The 17169-nt window shown below is 45.8% G+C and overlaps 1 protein-coding gene across 2 annotated transcripts; it reads right to left on the minus strand.

Moving 5' to 3' along the window:
- Positions 1–169: 169 nt before the first annotated feature.
- Positions 170–16844, minus strand: CCT7 (chaperonin containing TCP1 subunit 7). 2 transcript variants are annotated; one of them, XM_089923022.1, is made up of 13 exons: positions 16706–16844; positions 15395–15515; positions 11704–11857; positions 10732–10838; positions 9231–9356; positions 8310–8362; positions 7790–7961; positions 4409–4573; positions 3397–3585; positions 2667–2764; positions 2154–2286; positions 1448–1654; positions 170–532 (listed from the first exon to the last, which is right to left on the minus strand). In XM_089923022.1, the coding sequence occupies exons 3-13, from the start codon at positions 11729–11731 to the stop codon at positions 311–313; spliced, it is 1500 nt and encodes a 499-aa protein (XP_089779148.1). In that variant the 5' UTR covers positions 11732–11857; positions 15395–15515; positions 16706–16844; the 3' UTR covers positions 170–310. The 2 variants fall into 2 exon arrangements, with proteins under 2 accessions (XP_089779148.1, XP_022417041.1); XM_022561333.2 differs by lacking the exon at positions 15395–15515.
- Positions 16845–17169: the final 325 nt, after the last annotated feature.

Genomic DNA, 17169 nt, shown 5'->3' on the forward strand with positions numbered 1-17169 from the left:
CCTACACTCTGCCTAACAATGACTAGAGGCTGTGAAGGACTCAGCCCAAGAGGGAAGATGATTTTCTCTTTTCTACCTGTTGGGTGAGTACACATAAAGCTACAATTCTGAGCTGCAGTCAAGACATGTATGAGTACAACCCCTGTGCCCAAATAATTTGCAAAATGAATTCTAAGTCTTTTAAGTTTTATTTAATAACCTCCAGTGAGAACAGAGTGGGCCAAATACTACCCCTTCCTTGTAATACCATTTCACCAAGACAGAGTGAGCGGAGCCTGCAGGCAGCCTGCAGTGAGAGCTGGGGTGCCACTCAATGGGGGTGGCCACGACCTCGGCCCCGGCCAGCAGCTGGGGGAACATCCACTGTTGAGCGAGGGTTCTTGATGGTTTCATCTACGGACACGATAAGGCACGCAGCCTCAGAGGCTGCAGTCAGGGCATTGATCCGCACCATAGCTGGCTCCCACACGAAGGCCTCAAAGTTGTCAGCAATGTCCTCGTTGTTGATGTCCACGCCATACCACATGCCCCCCTGAAAGAGCAGAAAAAGAGGGAAAGTGATATGGAACTGCTCTCAAATTTCTTCTTGCACACCCTCTGAACGACTCGGATTGTTAGGAATCGTCAGGTTCTCTGAACCCGCTGGCATCTCCCTGAGGAAGGTGGCATTACAACAGGAGCCTGGAAGCCTCTTCCCACCCCTCCCCCACCCCCAACCTGAGAAGTGCTGACCACAGAAGACCTCCGGGCCCTCTCCCAGGCAAGCTGCTGGCTTTTAGGGAGGCCCCATCCTCAGGTCACCTGAGGACTGTGTGTGTCAAACCAGGCTTTTCAAGAGGAACACTTTCCAATCCCTTATCTCATTTCATCATCTCACTGCTTCCATTAGTCCCGATTTTACAGACAAGGAAACAGACGCAGAGCGTGACTTACTTAAAGTTCTAACACAAGTCAGAAACTAAGTCACTCACCTAATGCTGCTGTCACCGCACTGAGCATTTAACAGACAGCATTTAAGAAGCATCTCTAAATGAGTATTTGCTGAACAGCAGATGAACAAATTAAATTCTCAGAGAGATCACAACTTGGAGGTGGTAGAGCCCTGGCTGGACTGCTGTCAGCAGGGCCCTGGAGTGCTTCACCACCAAGGAACCCAGTACACATGGTATGTGCTTCCAGGCAGAAGGCCACAGGGTTCCTTTGGTTCCTCTCACTGCACCGTGAGGAGCGATCAGACTCTTGGAAGAAGCACTGAACAAACCCTGGAACCACCAGTTCCAGCACTGGTCTTTCCTTCTGACCTCAGAGGAGGCAGGCAGTTGGTACTGGGTTTGGTTCCAGCACTATCACCTGGGCTGACCACACAGAGCTTGAGTAAGCACAACACACACTCAGAATCTAGCCCCGTCCACCCAGTCCCTGGACCCGGAGGAGAGGAATAGCCCACCTGGGCGTGCCGAGCCCGCAGCTTGTTGAGGATGTTTGTGGCATCAAAGCCAGCGTTGTCGCACAGCTGGCGTGGGATAATTTCCAGTGCCTTGGCGTAGGCCCCAATCAACAGCTGCTGCTTGCCGGGAATGGTCCGTGAGAAATCTCGCAGGTACCTGGAGAGCTCCATCTCAATGGCGCCGCCACCAGCCACCACCGAGTCGTTCTGCAGAGGCCAGACCCACCACTAAATGCAAGGGGTCCCCAGGTCTGAGCTCCAGCCCTGGCCAAATTAGGCCGTTCAGTCAACAGGCCCCCTAGCCCAGGAAGAGGGCTGGTTCCACATTCCCTCCCTCAGCCCAAGCCCCAGAAAGCCCAGACATGGACCTTGTCTAGCACATCCCAACTTCAATCTGGTGAACCTTATGGTTTCTGACCATCTCCAAGGTCACCTGTAGCTTGAGGGCACTGGCACAACCCCTGGGATGGCTGACTCTATCAGCTCCACAGCTGCTCACAAGAACAAGTCTTAGCTTTTAAGGCAGCATGACTTATTCTGAGAGACTGAGGCTGTTTCTTTATCATCTGTGAGACGAATCAGGGCCCACATGCCCCACATGGAAGGACACAAGTTATACAGGGAAGGAATCACCACACAAATCCAGGGTCTCATCGGCTCAAGAGGCAGAGTGAGCTGTGCAGGCTGGAAGCTCCCAGCCTAGTACCTTGATGGCCCTTCTGACAATCATGATGGCGTCGTGTAGGGACCGCTCTGTCTCCTCCATAAACTGCTCAGCGCCACCACGGAGGATGATAGTACAAGTCTTGGCCTTGGGGCAGCCTTTGAAGAAATTGTACCTACGCCCAGGGTCAAATCATACTTGTGAGCTCGTTCTGCTGCCCACCTGCTGTGTTCTAACCTTGCCAAGCCCCCCGCTCAGCAGCCGCTCTTCTGCTCCTCACTAAGGGTCTCCAAGCCACTCTGAGAGACGTGTTCTTGGGAAGGTCTAGGGCTGCACCACAGGGGCATAGAAGATGTGGAATCAGACCTCAGACCCAACTTGATCTTCTTCCCTCCCCAAACACTCTATATATCTGAGCTCTTTATGCCCCATGAGATATAAGACCTCAGAAGAGAATAGCATGTGCTATATATACACCACACCCCAAAGATGGCAGAAGGCCATCAGGCAGGTCTCGTGAGCTAAGCGAACAGGGATCCCAGGCCTACTGCTCACCTCTCGCCTCCAATCTGGGTCTCTTCAAAGACCTGGCAGCGGCCCAGAACATCTGATGACAGAGCGTTCACACTGGTCTGGATGGAGCCTCCGCAAGCCTGAGGAACACAAGACAACATCATCTAGCAGTGAAGGCTCACACGAGGCCAGAAGTGAGCTTCCTGCCACTTAGTCTTAAAGCCAATTCCCATGTTAGACTGCCATGGTGCCCCGGAGCTCTCCTCACTGGATGACCCACTCTCACCCTTGACCTCCAGGCTCCCTCTGGAAGAGGAGAAAACAAAACAGAGCTAAGACACACGAAGGGCAAACAAGCCTGGTTAAAAGGAGATGGTGACCCTTTGTTTCACCCAATACCCCCTCCCCTAAACTAGGGTGCTTTGGGCCCAGCGACTGAAGTCAGGATCAGTGCTTTAGACCTGAAGCATCTTTGGTGAGATGCTCAAGAAGAAAGGGAGGAAACCTGGCCGGAAGCATCCAGCCTGGAGTTTAGCCAGCTAATCATAGGCCTACTGCTAGGTTTCCTTACAAATCAGCTTCCCTGACTTGTTTGGTTAGATTAACTCTTGTATACCGAGCATATACACACTGGAACTGGAGTGTTTCATGGCAAAAAGAGTTAAGAAGACAGGTCTAGATTCACATACCAATCACTCCAGTACACCAGGGGTAAGTGAAAACCCCCCTGGGGCCACAAAGACCAAGAAGCAGCCTGTGAAAGTTTGGTTACCATCATTGTCCTCTTCAGGTCCTCCTCCGGCACTCGGCCAGCACAGAACATGTCCCTGTCAGCAAAGTACTGGGTGGCCACGTCCCCAATGGGGAGTTTGGACAAGACGACTTTGGCTCCGGAGTGATGGATCCTCTCTAACTTGTCATAAAGAATGTTCCATTCAGCATCAACAATTGCCTGATAATCCTGAAGAGACCCAGAAAAGGATGAGGATGCTTTGGAGTGGAGGTTAGCCTATATGGTATGTTAAAATATAACACGCCCCTGCCAAATAAAATATACTGACTTATTTGGGAATTAACAGGGATAAACAGAATAGCCTCCTCTCAGTCCAAATATACAAGGACCCTATAAGGTAACTTAAGAGTCACCTAAAACTTTCAAACACAAAGGCAGAAAGTAACCCCAGGACTAGGAGCTACTCCAGAGCTAGCACTTGCTACGGTGCGAGACCTACTTTAGCCCAGCTAAGTTCCAGCTCCTCTGAGGCACTGCACCCATGGAGTTACCAATGACAAGACCCTTTCCCCCAAAGGCCATTCTGTGTTGGGGATACATTTTCCAAGAATACTTGCTTACAGCTGGGTGACACTGCTACCTCCAGAGACAGCCTTGGTGATATCAATTTTGGGAGCACACCTGTCCCTGCAACACGGGACCCAGTATAGAAAGGGCAGAGTTCACATCTGCCCATATAAGAGGAATCAAAATACTGGGCTCACTATATAGCTGAGAGGCCCCTGCAAGCCCCTTCCCTGGGGCCAGAGGATAATATTTCAGCATGTTTGCCCTATCCAAACCTCCTCAGGTCCAGGTCACTGAGAGAGAGCATAGAGTGAGAAAAGAAGTGGACCCAGTATTTAGACATTAATATTTAGGGGGATAGGAGGAGAAAGGAGCCCATAAGGTACCTGAGAAACAAAGCTAAGCCCAAGATGGCCACAAAGGCCCAAGGCTATGGCCCAGAATGTTGCCCATTTCCATGCCACTGCCAGCTGGTAGGGCCTACCTCAACTGTGTGGACTCTGATTTCCGCATTATCCTTCTCAGCTTTCAGCTCGAGCTCAACATTTAAAAGGGCAATCATTGGATTATGGTACTTTTTGGGTTGCATTTCAAACCCAGCATAAGAGAAAGTCTTCTTGAATGCAACACCAGCTACAAGCTGGGACTCCTGTTTAAAAAAACAAACAGTTCAACAGTTCAGTACTGGCATGAAATGAAATCAAGTTAGTGGTGTGCTGGACTAATAATGCATGTCCATTTCTGTGAACCTGAAAGAGTTAACCATGTTTTTATTTCACTGTTGTAACAGTTTTTCCATCATCCTAAAAGCTAGGAAAAATACAGAGCATATTTTGGTTGTGCCTTCAGTATAAGGAAAACCAGTTTGCTTGCAGAGACTAAGCATGGTAAAGGCCTGTTTGGGCTGTTCTCTAAGACTGACTTCCAAAGCAGGTGCCAAGGGATGCACTTTGATCCCAACTCCCCACCTCCCAGTCTTCTACACATACGTACACATACCCCTCCCTACCTGTACTGCTCACGAGCACACACATACCTGTGGGCTGTAGCCTAGGTGCTTCCTCCTTCCAGGAGATGAAAACAAAAGGTCCTAAGGGTCAGAAATTTCCTGCAGTTCCCAAGCTATCATTGTGGCTATTCCCATCTTGATCCCTCAAAATATGAACTACTACCACTTGTTCCATAACAGAGCTTGCTGTGGGGTGGATTTAATAGCAGGGCATAATAGAAAGCATGTTGCACCTGGGAGTGGCTTCAGCAGTATCAGAAGACAGGTTCAAATCTCAGATCTCTTTCTTACTAAAAAACCTAGTCATTTCCCACTCCGTAAAGAAGGGTGTATTCAGTATATGAAGTAAGTCAGAAAGAGAAAGACAAACACCATATGATATCACTTACATGTGGAATCTAAAATATGACACAAATGAACTCATCTATGAAACAGAAACACTCACAGACATGGAAAACAGACTTGTGGCTGCCAAGGGGGAGGATGGATTGGGAATTTGGGGTTAGCAGATGCAAACTATTATATATAGAATGGATAAACAACAAGGTCCTACTATATAGCACAGGAAACTATATCCAGTATCCTGTGGTAAACCATAACAGAAAAGAGTATGAAAAAGAATATATACATATATATGAATAACTGAATCACTTTATTGTACAGCAGAAATTAACACAACACTGTAAATCAACTATACGTCAAAAAAATAAAATTTTTTAAATAGTGTATTCAGTTCAACGACCTATATGTTCTCTGCTAGTGCTAATCTACAATCCTAGTCTATAATACTGTAGCCTATCAGTGAGACAGATTGCTACACCATTCAAATCCACAGCCTCCTAAAGGGGGTGATGTCTGAGCTGAATCAAGATGGATAAGCAGAAATTAGTCAAACAGAAAAAAGAAAGAGATGTTCCCAAAAGACAGAGGCAGTGTGGTGCAATCAGGGGATGAAAAGTTACCTGCAGTTGCTGGAATACAAAATAAAGAGGGCAGGGACCAGTTTAGGAGAATCTTAAAGGCTCTGCTAAGGCCTCTTATCCTGTACACAATGTGGAACCCCAAAATGCTTTACACACAGAGTGTAAACTGGGGAACTTCACGCTGCAACAAAAAATAGAATGGACTTAGGGGATGCAAGACTGGAGGAAGAGTGACCACTACCAGGACAATGGTCTAATAAAAGAGACAGACTTAGGAAACAACAAATTGGTAGGTAAAATGAAACAACAGTGATCAACAGGTTGGGGGGAATTGGAAATATTTTTGAGGATGACCCTAGACTTCTGGGTTGAGTGACTGAATAATGGTGGTGATAGCAGCTATGTCAAGGAATACAGAAAATATTACAGGTTTGGAGGATGCGATAATGGGTTCAGTAGCAGTGAGATCCAGGAGTGTGAAGCTCAAGAGAGAGGTAAAGGCTGAAGATATATATCAGGAAGTTTTCGGTTAATCCTGAGAACGAGTAAATAATTACTACCACCATTTACTGAATTGTGTGTCAAGTATTGTGTTAAGGGTTTTACATGCATTTAAGAGATGTGGGACAGTCTGAAGAACATATGTGTGGCTTGGAGCCCCTGGCTTTCTCACCAGATAAGATTATTAGTTCTGATCCCTAGTTTAGTGAATGCCAATCTAATCTCAAGGGTTTACGGAAGTAGGAAGGCCCAGGAGGAAATGGAATATTGCTATCAAAGCAGTGTGTAAAGACAAAGTCGGCAAGCCATGATGCAAAGAATGGGCGGAAACACGAGTGGTAGTGGGGGCTGAAGATGGGGAATGGCTCAGATGACCTCCAGATTCCTCACAGCTTTATTCTATAAAGAGAACCTCATCCCACTGACATGTGCCATGACAGGAGGAAGAGGGAGGTGGACAGAATGAAATGCAATTTGGAGGGGGTAGAAGTCCCTCCAAAGACTTCAAAGAACAAAAAGTAAAGGGCCAGGATATAATATTTCAAGCAGGTCTTGTCCTGTCCAAATCACCTCAGGCTGAGGTCACCAAGGAAGAGTCAAGTAAGAAGTAGAGCAGGCCAAAGACTAGAAAAGGTCCAACATGGAGACACCAACATCAAAGAAGGTTTCCAGACAGATACTTCTGTGTTAAAAAAGAACAAAGTTATAGTTATGCTGTGCAATATAGTGGCCACTAGCCAACATGTCTCTATTTAAATTTAAATAAGTGAAAAAATGTGTTGTTAAGTAGACAAAAGCAAGTTGCAGAACACTATGTATTACAAGTGAGCATTTGTTTAAGAAAACAATATTTACATTTGTACTTACAGATGCAGAGTACTTCTGGAAGAAGAGGGACACGGACACACGGACACGGACGGACACACACACACACACACACACACACACACACAGAGTTAACTGGTGGCTGTATCTGGGGCAGGAGTGGTGTAGGGGACATTTGTTTTTTCCTTTAGGAATTCTAAACAGTTTGAATTATGTATTATCTATTCAAAATTAATGAATAAAAGAAGGGAGAGGTTGGCCATATCACTTGGAGAAGAATGGACTGAAATGTACTTCTCATATATTTATTGAGGGTTTTAGATAATTTATCAGAGCTAGCCCTATCCCCCTCCCACATTAACAATGAGATTCTTAAAATCAGCCAGTTCAATCTTCCACTCTGCTGACAAGTAAATATAGGTCTGCAGAGGTTACAAAATGCACCTACAGGAGAAGCCTGTAGCAGCAGTATGGGGAACAGCTCCAGTCTGCCTTCCAGCCCAACATGCATTCTCTCTGTTCCTGTACCGTGTGCTCTCCTACACCAAGCTGTCTGAATGGTCAATGTGAAAGCAAGAGCCTCCTAGGGAGGCCACAGCAGGCTCACCTCCAGGGCTCCACCCTGAACCTTCTTGATTCCAATCATTTTAAGCTGCAGCAAGTCATCGAGCATCATCACCGCATCCACCACCATCTTCGCGAAGAAGGCTTTCTGCTGGGAGATCAGCTTGGAGCTCAGAGCAGTCACGGCACATTTCTCTAGCAGCTTCCTCTGCTCCCTGGGACACAAGGGTGGGACCTGCATCAGGCCTTGAAAGCCCCTCTTACCTGACTCTACTGCAATGTGGAGATAGTTTCTGTTCTAGTCTCTAAACTCAGCCCTCAACAATTTCATCTTCTGTATCTTTAGGGCAGATTATCAGTGACAGCCGGTGACTGCAGTCAAAGACCGTAGTGATAGCTTTTAAACTACAACCTACAGCCTCTTTTGTAAGGCATGGGCTGGGGCACAGCCAGAGGTCTAGCAAGAGCCAAACAGCCCCAGGCTATGCAGGGATTCCACTTCCTTCTGCATTCAATTTGGCCACGGGAAGTCAACGTTCTGACAAAGTTCACTGCAAACTTACACTTTATCTTCCTTCTTCACAGTGACGGCAATCTCTTTGATCTTGTTAACCGCCTGCCAAGAACACAAGCTGGGTGAGTCTCTCATGCTCAAGACAAACTGGAGAAGTGCGTCCCAATCGCTCCTGCTAGTCCCTAATCTGTCCGCTCCCAAATCTCAAGCATTTCTACTCCACAGCTGAAACAACATTTCTAAGTCTTGTAGCTGCCCAGAAAAATATAAATCTCTATAGTTTAGAAAATGCCCAAAGTTAGAAATGTAGAGTAGGTATAGTTCTGAAGAATCATCAGGGTACATCAGGATTCAGCTCTGGATCTGCAGGTAACACACTAAAACAAATGAATGGAAACACACTACGACACTAAATTAGGCCAAATTTTCTGGCTTACAAACAGCACCTGTGACAACTTTTAGCACTTTATATATTAATTAGGTATGTTATATACGATACACATATTTGTATGTTAAACATGGTATCTTTTCAAAGCCATCTTTTTCAAAAGATATCCGTTCATACTTACTTCTCATGTATGATTTCGTTTTAATGCCACCACCCCAAAACAGAGATAGTAAAGAGACAAAGTAAGGCATAGGGGAACTGACTTACCCAGGTTACAGAATGAAAGTCAAAGGTCAATAAAAGCAAGGTCTCAAGATGTGCCATGAAGTATTTGATAAAAACAAAAACAGCTCTCACCAAGAGCTTATTATCATAGTCTATCAGGAAACCTGAGGCTTAAAGAGATTAATTAATATACGTAGTCAAAAGCTACTGAAAGGTAGAACTGAGATTCCTAGGCAGTAGAATTCAGAAAATGTCCAAGGAACCTTGTTCCCAGTCCCTCCACACCCCAATAAAGATAGTATCCTAAGAGAAGTACAAAGGCGCACAAAGCGCCCAAGTTCACCAGCACTCCCATACCAACTGAGTGGCAGTGCGGAAAGCTCGGATGATGATCTGTGGGTGCAAACCTTCCTCCACATAGGGTTTCACCTGCTTCAGAAACTCTGCAGCCAGCAGGGTCACTGAGGTGGTGCCATCACCGACCTGGAAGAGGATGACAGTAAATTCACGTTTCCTCATGTTCAGGGATAAAGCGCCAAAACTCCACTTTTTAAGCAATCTACCCATTTAAACTGGGGACTGTTTAAATGGATATTAAGCCTTTTCTGGGAAGCACAGCTTTTTGCAACAAGTAGAAGAAAGGTGTTGGTTGATAGGTATTCATCCCATCAAATGGTCCTGGGCCACAAAATTAATTCCCCAGCCAGGCCATTCTCCAAAGGGAGCTGATTTGGACAAATTTCCCCAGAATATGAAATCATATATGTATATTAGCCAAGAACTTATTTATTACGGACAAGATACTATGATGAGTAAGACAGTTCCAGAGATGCTTATAATACAATGCTCACATGTCACAAATAACCATAGTAGCAAGAAGTATGAGATAAATATTCTTTAAGGAGCACAAAATACTACAGGAGTTTACAAAACAAACCTCTAAGGACCAGCTAAGGTCCTTTTTACTTTAAACACTATTTGGAATTAGCAGATCACTAGTCTGCTAGTCTTTCTTACATAGCTATTTTCTACGATAGGATCTAAACCTCATTTTTAATGAAGGAGGAAAAGAATAAGAGCTTTCTCTCTCTCTCTCTCTTTTAAGAATAAGAGCTTTTAAAAAAACTAGCTAACCTCTGATTTAGAAGATACTTATTTTTTATTCACTTATGTCCATTGTATAATACAAGGGACTTCAGGGAGAAAAAATGGTTACTGTGGCGAAGGGTTTAAGCTGCCAAATTCCTGAACAGAAAGGTATTCCTTTGTTGAAAATATTAACCAATCAAATCTATACTCTTCTCACTTTAATTTTATATAACCCATACTGTTTTACAGGCTACTGGGTCCTAACAGACCTTTTGATATAACTTCAGGACATATCTGTAATACTCTGAAATGCAAACTTGTCTCTCTCAACATTTATTATCAAGACTCCAGTGTCAGAAATGGTTTTTTAAAAGGCAGATGAGTTAATGTCACTGATTTGCACACATTAAGATGGTAAGTTCTAGGCTACGTATATTTTACCACCATAAAAATATTTTCTTTTAAAAAGAAATGTAAACTGGAAACAGTCTCCAGCCCCATCTTATAAGGCAACCAACAGATTAGAGGTTAAATTATTTACCGAGCAATTCAAATGAATGACAGCACACAGGCCTGATCTTAAGATCTCAGCCACACACAGTGGATCAGCAGGAATTTTAAAAGACTATTAATTCCACCTAAGTATTTTCGCAAGCAATTACTTGTGAAATTATAATTTTAGACATAAAATCAAAATTTTTAAAGAAAGGAGAGCAAAGGAGCAAGCAGGCATGTGTTTCACTGAAACACATAGGCTTGATTTTCCTACCTCAGCATCTTGGGATTTGGCAATGTCCACTAAAGTCTTTGCTGCAGGATGGACAACATCAAGGAGTTTCAGAATTGTGGCCCCATCATTAGAAATTGTTGCTTTGCCTTAAAAGGAACAAACACAAAGTAAAAATGTAAAGACCTTTTCTTAAATTCTGTCTTCTAGTTGGACTTGGAGCCCATATACACATTATTGGGATGGGACAGAGGGGCTCATGGTGGGAATGAACTGATCTTTTTAGAGTTAGCTCTGTGCAAAAAGGGCCACCTAAAATCACACATTCCAAAGACCATGAACTCCTGATTTTCCTTGAAGAGCAAAGAGCACACCTCTACTGGATGTAGAAAACATTTTAAAAAATAAGAATAATCATTTAGATATTCTTAACAGTTGATACCCTAGTATTTCACTTGTAAATTAATACACTAAAACATAAGGGGGAATTTGTCTTGGCAACATGATCCAATGGGAGTGACCACAGGCAACTCCGGAAGATTCCATAGTGTTTCTAGGCTAAATCTCTCTACAAGGCAACAGGCTCCTGAGCCAGGCTTCTCCCATATATTCCCAGGGGGCTCACGATTCAGGACAATGTCTGAAAAGAAACTGCTTCACAGTGAGCAATCCTTCAGAGATCTTAAAAGCAGTGAGATTTCTGGGCTTTCCTGGTGGCGCAGTGGTTGGGAGTCCGCCTGCCGATGCAGGGGACACGGATTCGTGCCCCAGTCCGGGAAGATCCCACATGCCGTGGAGCAGCTGGGCCCATGGGCCACGGCCGCGGAGCCTGTGCGTCCGGAGCCTGTGCTCCGCAATGGGAGAGGCCACAGCAGTGAGAGGCCCGCATACCACAAAAAAAAAAAAAAAAAAAAAAAAAGGCAGTGAGATTTCTAATGCCAACCTCTGCTAGCCCCAAACACTCTGGGGGAGCCTCCTCTTCTGCAACTGGCCTGAGGAACTCTGCAGACTTACCTCGGCCATCCACAATGAGCTTGTCCATACCACGGGGGCCCAGGGTAGTTCTTACAGCCTCAGCAATCACCTGGCAGGCACTGATGTTACTTACAAGCTGGGGGATGCCTTGGGAGCTATCAGTCCCCTCTTTCAACAGGATAACTGGTGTGGGCTAGAGAAGAAAGAGCAATTGAATGGTTTTTTAAAAAAATAATCATTCATTACATAAGACTTATGGAGGGAGAGGAAAAATGCTCTCATCTCCCCAATAACAGAAATATATCTAGAGGCCCTTTTAAACCACATTCCTCCACTGTCCATGCACTATATCAATTCCTTAAACTGCCTCTACCTCCAGAGATAGCATACTTGCAGGTGTGCCAGAAAATGGTTTGAGAAGCACTGATTTAGTAAAAAGAACAAATCAAATAATGTGTTCTCCAGTGCCCAACTGCATAAGCATAGCCCTTTCAACTTCTGACCTTATTCCCTGTTTTAAGGAATTAGGTCACGTCACAGGAGGAAGCAGGCCACGCTCAGTGTTCACCCTCCAGCAAGCATTCATTTATCTGCATTACAGCTTAATCGTAGAGAAGTAGATGGGGCACTGATGCAAAACATGAGGTGCTAACAGCTTCAGATGTTGTCCTGGAGATGCCCAGGCAGACAGCTTTACCAACGATGTTTAGCTGGAGTGTAGGGAAATGGCTAGGCAGAGAAACAAATGGCACCTTTGTCCGCCTCACAAAATGACAACAAATCTAATTTGTACAGCAATGTTTCCCTCTCTCATGCTGGGTCCATAAAGCCTCCTTGTGACTAATCTCCAACCAGATACCCTAAACAAGTTTTTCTCTATTTTGCATTGGTCTCCAGAACAGTCACTGTTCTCGTAGAGGCTTTATCTGTGCAACTGCTTTAGAAGCTCTGGGAATACCTGCTTATTTTAAAGCGGCTGCTTAGGTACCTTTGCTCCAGTGACCATTAGCAGACAGTAATTCCTTAGCTTAGCACACAAGACTGCTTTCTCTCTGCATCCAAGCCTGTGCCTTCAGAGATGAGCTCATGATCCAGGCCCAGTCTTCCCTGCTTTTGTGACTGATTTTATGTGTATAAAACAAATTAAGGATAAATACTGTTGCAACATTTTTGTTATGTTAGTTATGCGTGTGCTATTACGCTATGCTTTGAAATTTATTTTTTCCTGTGGGTTACAATATAAAGTTTGAAAATCACTGCCCATGTCCACCCCTAGGGGGTACTTCAGGTGTCTGAGCAGGGAAGGCATAGGAAAGCACAGGGCTGTTTCAGCCCAACAAAAAGGAGCCAGGAATTCACACACTACAAAGTCGAGCAACCCATGAGGCTGACTCCACATTAACTGAGCAGTTTCTTTAAAAATTCGACTCCTTTGGCCAGTGTAGCTGGAGGGTAGTGAATAAGTGGAAGACTGGAATGAGGCTGAAGAAACAGGTAGGAACCAGGTCACTACTCACTTACAGACTATCGTAAGGAGTTTAGATTTTAGTCCTACAAAGAAGGGAAGCCCTGGAAAGGCTTTTAGCAGAGGAATGGCACAGTCTAATTTACACTGGGAAAAAAACAAAAAACAACTATAGAAAATGGGTAAGAAGAGGCAAGATATAATGTGCAAATGCATAAAAACAGGCTGGAAAAGTGTACAACAAACTCTAATGAGTATGAGTGGTAAGTAAAGAAAGTTTTGACACTTGGATACTTTGTTTTGTTTCAACTTTTTCTAACAAACATATCACACATTACTTTTTTTTTTTTTTAAAAGAATACTGGAAGGAAAATTCCTTCCTTTTCATGGTAGAATCCCAGGTTTGGTGGCAAGAAATGGCTTCTCTATACTCTCAGCTTTCCTTCGGGTTCCTCACAAGGAAAGCTGTGTCCCCCAAAAGGCCCCACCTTCTCCCAGTCCTGCTAAATCATTCCTCAGGGCAACCTCAAGTCACCTCTGGTCCAACCCTGCCCCGGATGAAGCCCTACGTTTTAAATAAAAAACCAACTTGAGTCTTAATCCCTTCCTATTTCCTTTGACAGATTCTTTCACCTCTCCAAGGCTAACTTATCCAATGTTTTTATAAACTTTTTCTCCCTCTACCTCCAAATTGTACCCCCACCAACAAGAGCCACACTGCCCCGTTCTACCAAAGCTACTTTCTTACCACTAGGCCAGCAATTCCTCAGAGTCTCCATTCTTCCAAATTTTCTCAACAGCCGTTAACATGAGCATTGGGAACAGGGGATCCCAACACTCTCTGCTCCTTCTTGAGCACAATGTTTATCTTGCCATCCATCTTAAAGTACAAGCTTCCCAAAGGTAGGGAGTACACTAATCTCAATGTGTAGAATGCCTAGATTTGGTCACACACGAAACAATACACAGAAGCTTTTGGTGCTGAAAATCCAACTGTTACATATCAACTGACCCTTGAAGAGCATGGGTTTGAACTGTGTGGATCCATTTATACCTGGATGTTTTTTCAATAGTAAATACTACAGTATTACACTATCTGAGGTTGGTTGAATCCTCGGATACAGAGGAACCCCGGATATGGAGGGCTGACTAAATCATATGCAAATTTTCAACTGAGTGGAGTCAGGCCTCCTAACCCCCGAGTTCTTCAAGGGTCAACTACACTTGAAAATGCTTTATACAAGCCGTGAAATAAGGTGGCAGTCAGTTATTTTTGGAAAAGCATCGGCATCATGGTGATACTAAATTCACTGAAAATTCTTAAGTACAAAGCAAGGAGGGCTTGGAAGCAGCTCACCACGTTGTCCCCAAGTTCCCTACGCTTTAAAGGCCCTACAGAAATGGCAGGCTGGGTACAGAGATCATTTAAGGAGGGAAAGGTGGCAGGGCTGGATTGAGCCAAGCCAGGTCAATCAGGATGGGTCCTCTTCTGTCAGTTTCCCGGGGGCAAGCACTGCTATGGAAAGCCCAGCTTCTGTCCCTAAGTTACTTTCCAACCGCATTTTTACTCAAGTAAAGAAACAACAGCAGAATCCAGTAATCTGCCAAGGGTATCATGGAAGGCTTGGTAATTCCAGCTTAATAGTCTTCTTCTTCATCCTCCTTAAAAACTTTTGTTAAGCATTATTAAGCTTGACGCTCTATAAAACAACAGGTCATATGCTAAGTCATGTAGTGCTCAATACCACAAAGGCAAGCATACATTCTGTACGGCTGTACCAAAGACTGAGCTTTCTGGGGAACCCTTTTACCTCTCAATCACAGAAGGCTTCCAGAATATCAAGTACCAATTCAATAACAGCAAGGAGAATTCTTGGTGACTGAAGTTTCACACACCAAAAGGATAGCTATAATTGGTCAATACAGCAAAGAAACAGAAAAGACGTCAGTTCAGGAAAAACCCAAGGTGGTGGTCTGGAGCCTCTTGGTGAAGGGTTTTATCACCAGTCAGAAGAATCTTGGTTCTGATCCCCAGTTCTTTAAAGGCCAACCAAAACTCTTATGGTAGCCGTGGCAGGAAGGTGGATTACAGGGACGAAAAGGCAAGCAACCACCTAGCAGACTAGCTAACTTGCTGAGTGTTACCACCTGATGGGCACTTCATATGTATTCATTCATTTAATCCCCTTTAACAGCCTGAGGGCCAGAAATGTAATACCATGCTCAAAGTCACACACCTAGTAAGTGGCAGAGCTAGTTACGAACCTAGGCATTCAGTGTAGCTCCAAAGCCCTTACTCTCCACTGCTCTGCTATGCTGCCTCTGCACACAAGATGAAGATGACTTCAGGAACAGTAACGTTGAAGATGGACTGAAAAAGGCAGTACTGGAGGTATGAAAGGGAGAGGGAATACAGATTAATGCCAGGTTCCTTCTATTGGGTACAGGCGGGATTCACAGGGCATTTGGCCACAATGAACACCTCCTAAGGGTCAGTTTGACATCTACTAGGTCAGGGATAAGCTGAGGAAGCAGGAAAAGAACAGAGAACTGAGTTGGATTGAGAGGCTGAAATGAACGAGTGAACTGCCAAGTGCACAGGGAGCAGTATCTTAGGGTTTTGCTTCAAACACTTAAAAGCTGACCCTGTTCAACAACAACTCAGGAGACACCACCGAGGTGCTTTGGGACCCACGTAAGGTATCTGCAGCTGAGATGGAAAAACGGACGCCGTGGAAGCGGGGAGGGGAGGAGGGCTACAGAGACACGCCAGGATTCACCAACCTCCCTAACTTAAGAAAACGAGAACCAGAGTTAGGTGGCCAACTAGAAAAGCCGCTTAATGTCACATCTGGAGGCGCAGACAGGGTCGGAGTCAGAGGCCGGGTCTTCCCACCTCTGATGCAGTGTCCCCATCTGCCCTACCTATTCTCCTGGCTGAGGAGGTGGACGTCCGACAACCAGCAGAGCCTGGTACATTCAGTAGGTAATAAATATGCGTTTACTTAATGAACGAGTGAGTTAATTAAAGTACGAGCGGAGAGGTCTGTTTCCATTTACGCAGCAGCAGGCGGGGAGCAGTGAGCGACCACAGTTGAGACCTTGGGCTCGGCCCAACATTAAGATCCCCATGTTGCCTCTGCAGGTTCTAGGAAGCACCCGCTTCACATCCGCATTTTCCAGGGCAGCCAGAGCTTCCTAGTCTGCCCCTCGACCGCGTATGCACGCTCAACCCGCAGTCATTTAACGCAGGTCATGATTATGGGGGCTCAGAAAACTGGGTGGCCGATGTGGGTTCGCGGCCCCGAAGCACCCTGGGATTTGCAGCCCCCAGCCGGCCAGACCAGAGCCTCCTCTTGAGCCCCACACAACCCTCTTCGAGGGCCCCTGCTCCGTGCCCGGGCCCACCAGACGGCGGCAGGCCGGGATCACCCACAGACAGGGCTCGGGGGAAGGATCGAGGCAGTAGGCTGGCGGGGGCGGGGGGGAGGTCCTACTGGACCGGCCCCGGCCAGGCGGCGCCAGCTACTGACCAGATGGCAGCGGATGGAGCCAGATGCGCAAGACACCACTCACCATCATCTTGGAAGCCTATTCAGTGGCCCGCGGCTCCTCTTCTCTGCGCCCGGGCCGCCCAGCAACCCCACAATCCTCCGCGCCAGAGAAACCCCCAGAAGCTTCGCCAAGCCGTTGGAACGAGAGAGGAAGGGGATGGGCCGCTTCCGCCACTCTATGGTTCGCTATCACAGAGTCGGCGTAGCTAGAAGGGCCAGAGGCGGGGCTTCCGCCAGCCGTCTTACGAGAAGCGGTGGTAAAGGAACAGTCAGTCGCTGGTTTTCGATGGTGCCGTTCTTTTTGAGCATGTAGGATCCTTGCTCGGCCCGCGTCGCCCACTAACTCTAATTCCATTTCCCTTCTCCCCTCAAACGCCAGCCCAAGGAATGCAATAAACGCAAATATTTATTGAGCGCTGACTGCGGAACAGGCTTTTGCTAAGTAAGCATTTGACGTAAGTGAGCTCATTTAACCCTCACAACGCT

This window comes from Delphinapterus leucas, chromosome 13 (genome assembly GCF_059928025.1).
Source record: "Delphinapterus leucas isolate spDelLeu-1000000601 "Yukka" chromosome 13, BTC_Dleu_Yukka2, whole genome shotgun sequence".
NCBI lineage: Eukaryota > Metazoa > Chordata > Mammalia > Artiodactyla > Monodontidae > Delphinapterus > Delphinapterus leucas.

What these genes read in the sequence shown, in the direction of transcription:
- CCT7 (XM_022561333.2), bottom strand. An exon ending in CCAAATCCCAAGATGCTGAG is followed by an intron (nt 9,357 to 10,731) that starts GTAGGAAAATCA and finishes ATCCTCTTCCAG; the next exon opens with GTCGGTGATGGCACCACCTC. An exon ending in TTCAGGGTGGAGCCCTGGAG is followed by an intron (nt 4,574 to 7,789) that starts GTGAGCCTGCTG and finishes TTTTTTAAACAG; the next exon opens with GAGTCCCAGCTTGTAGCTGG.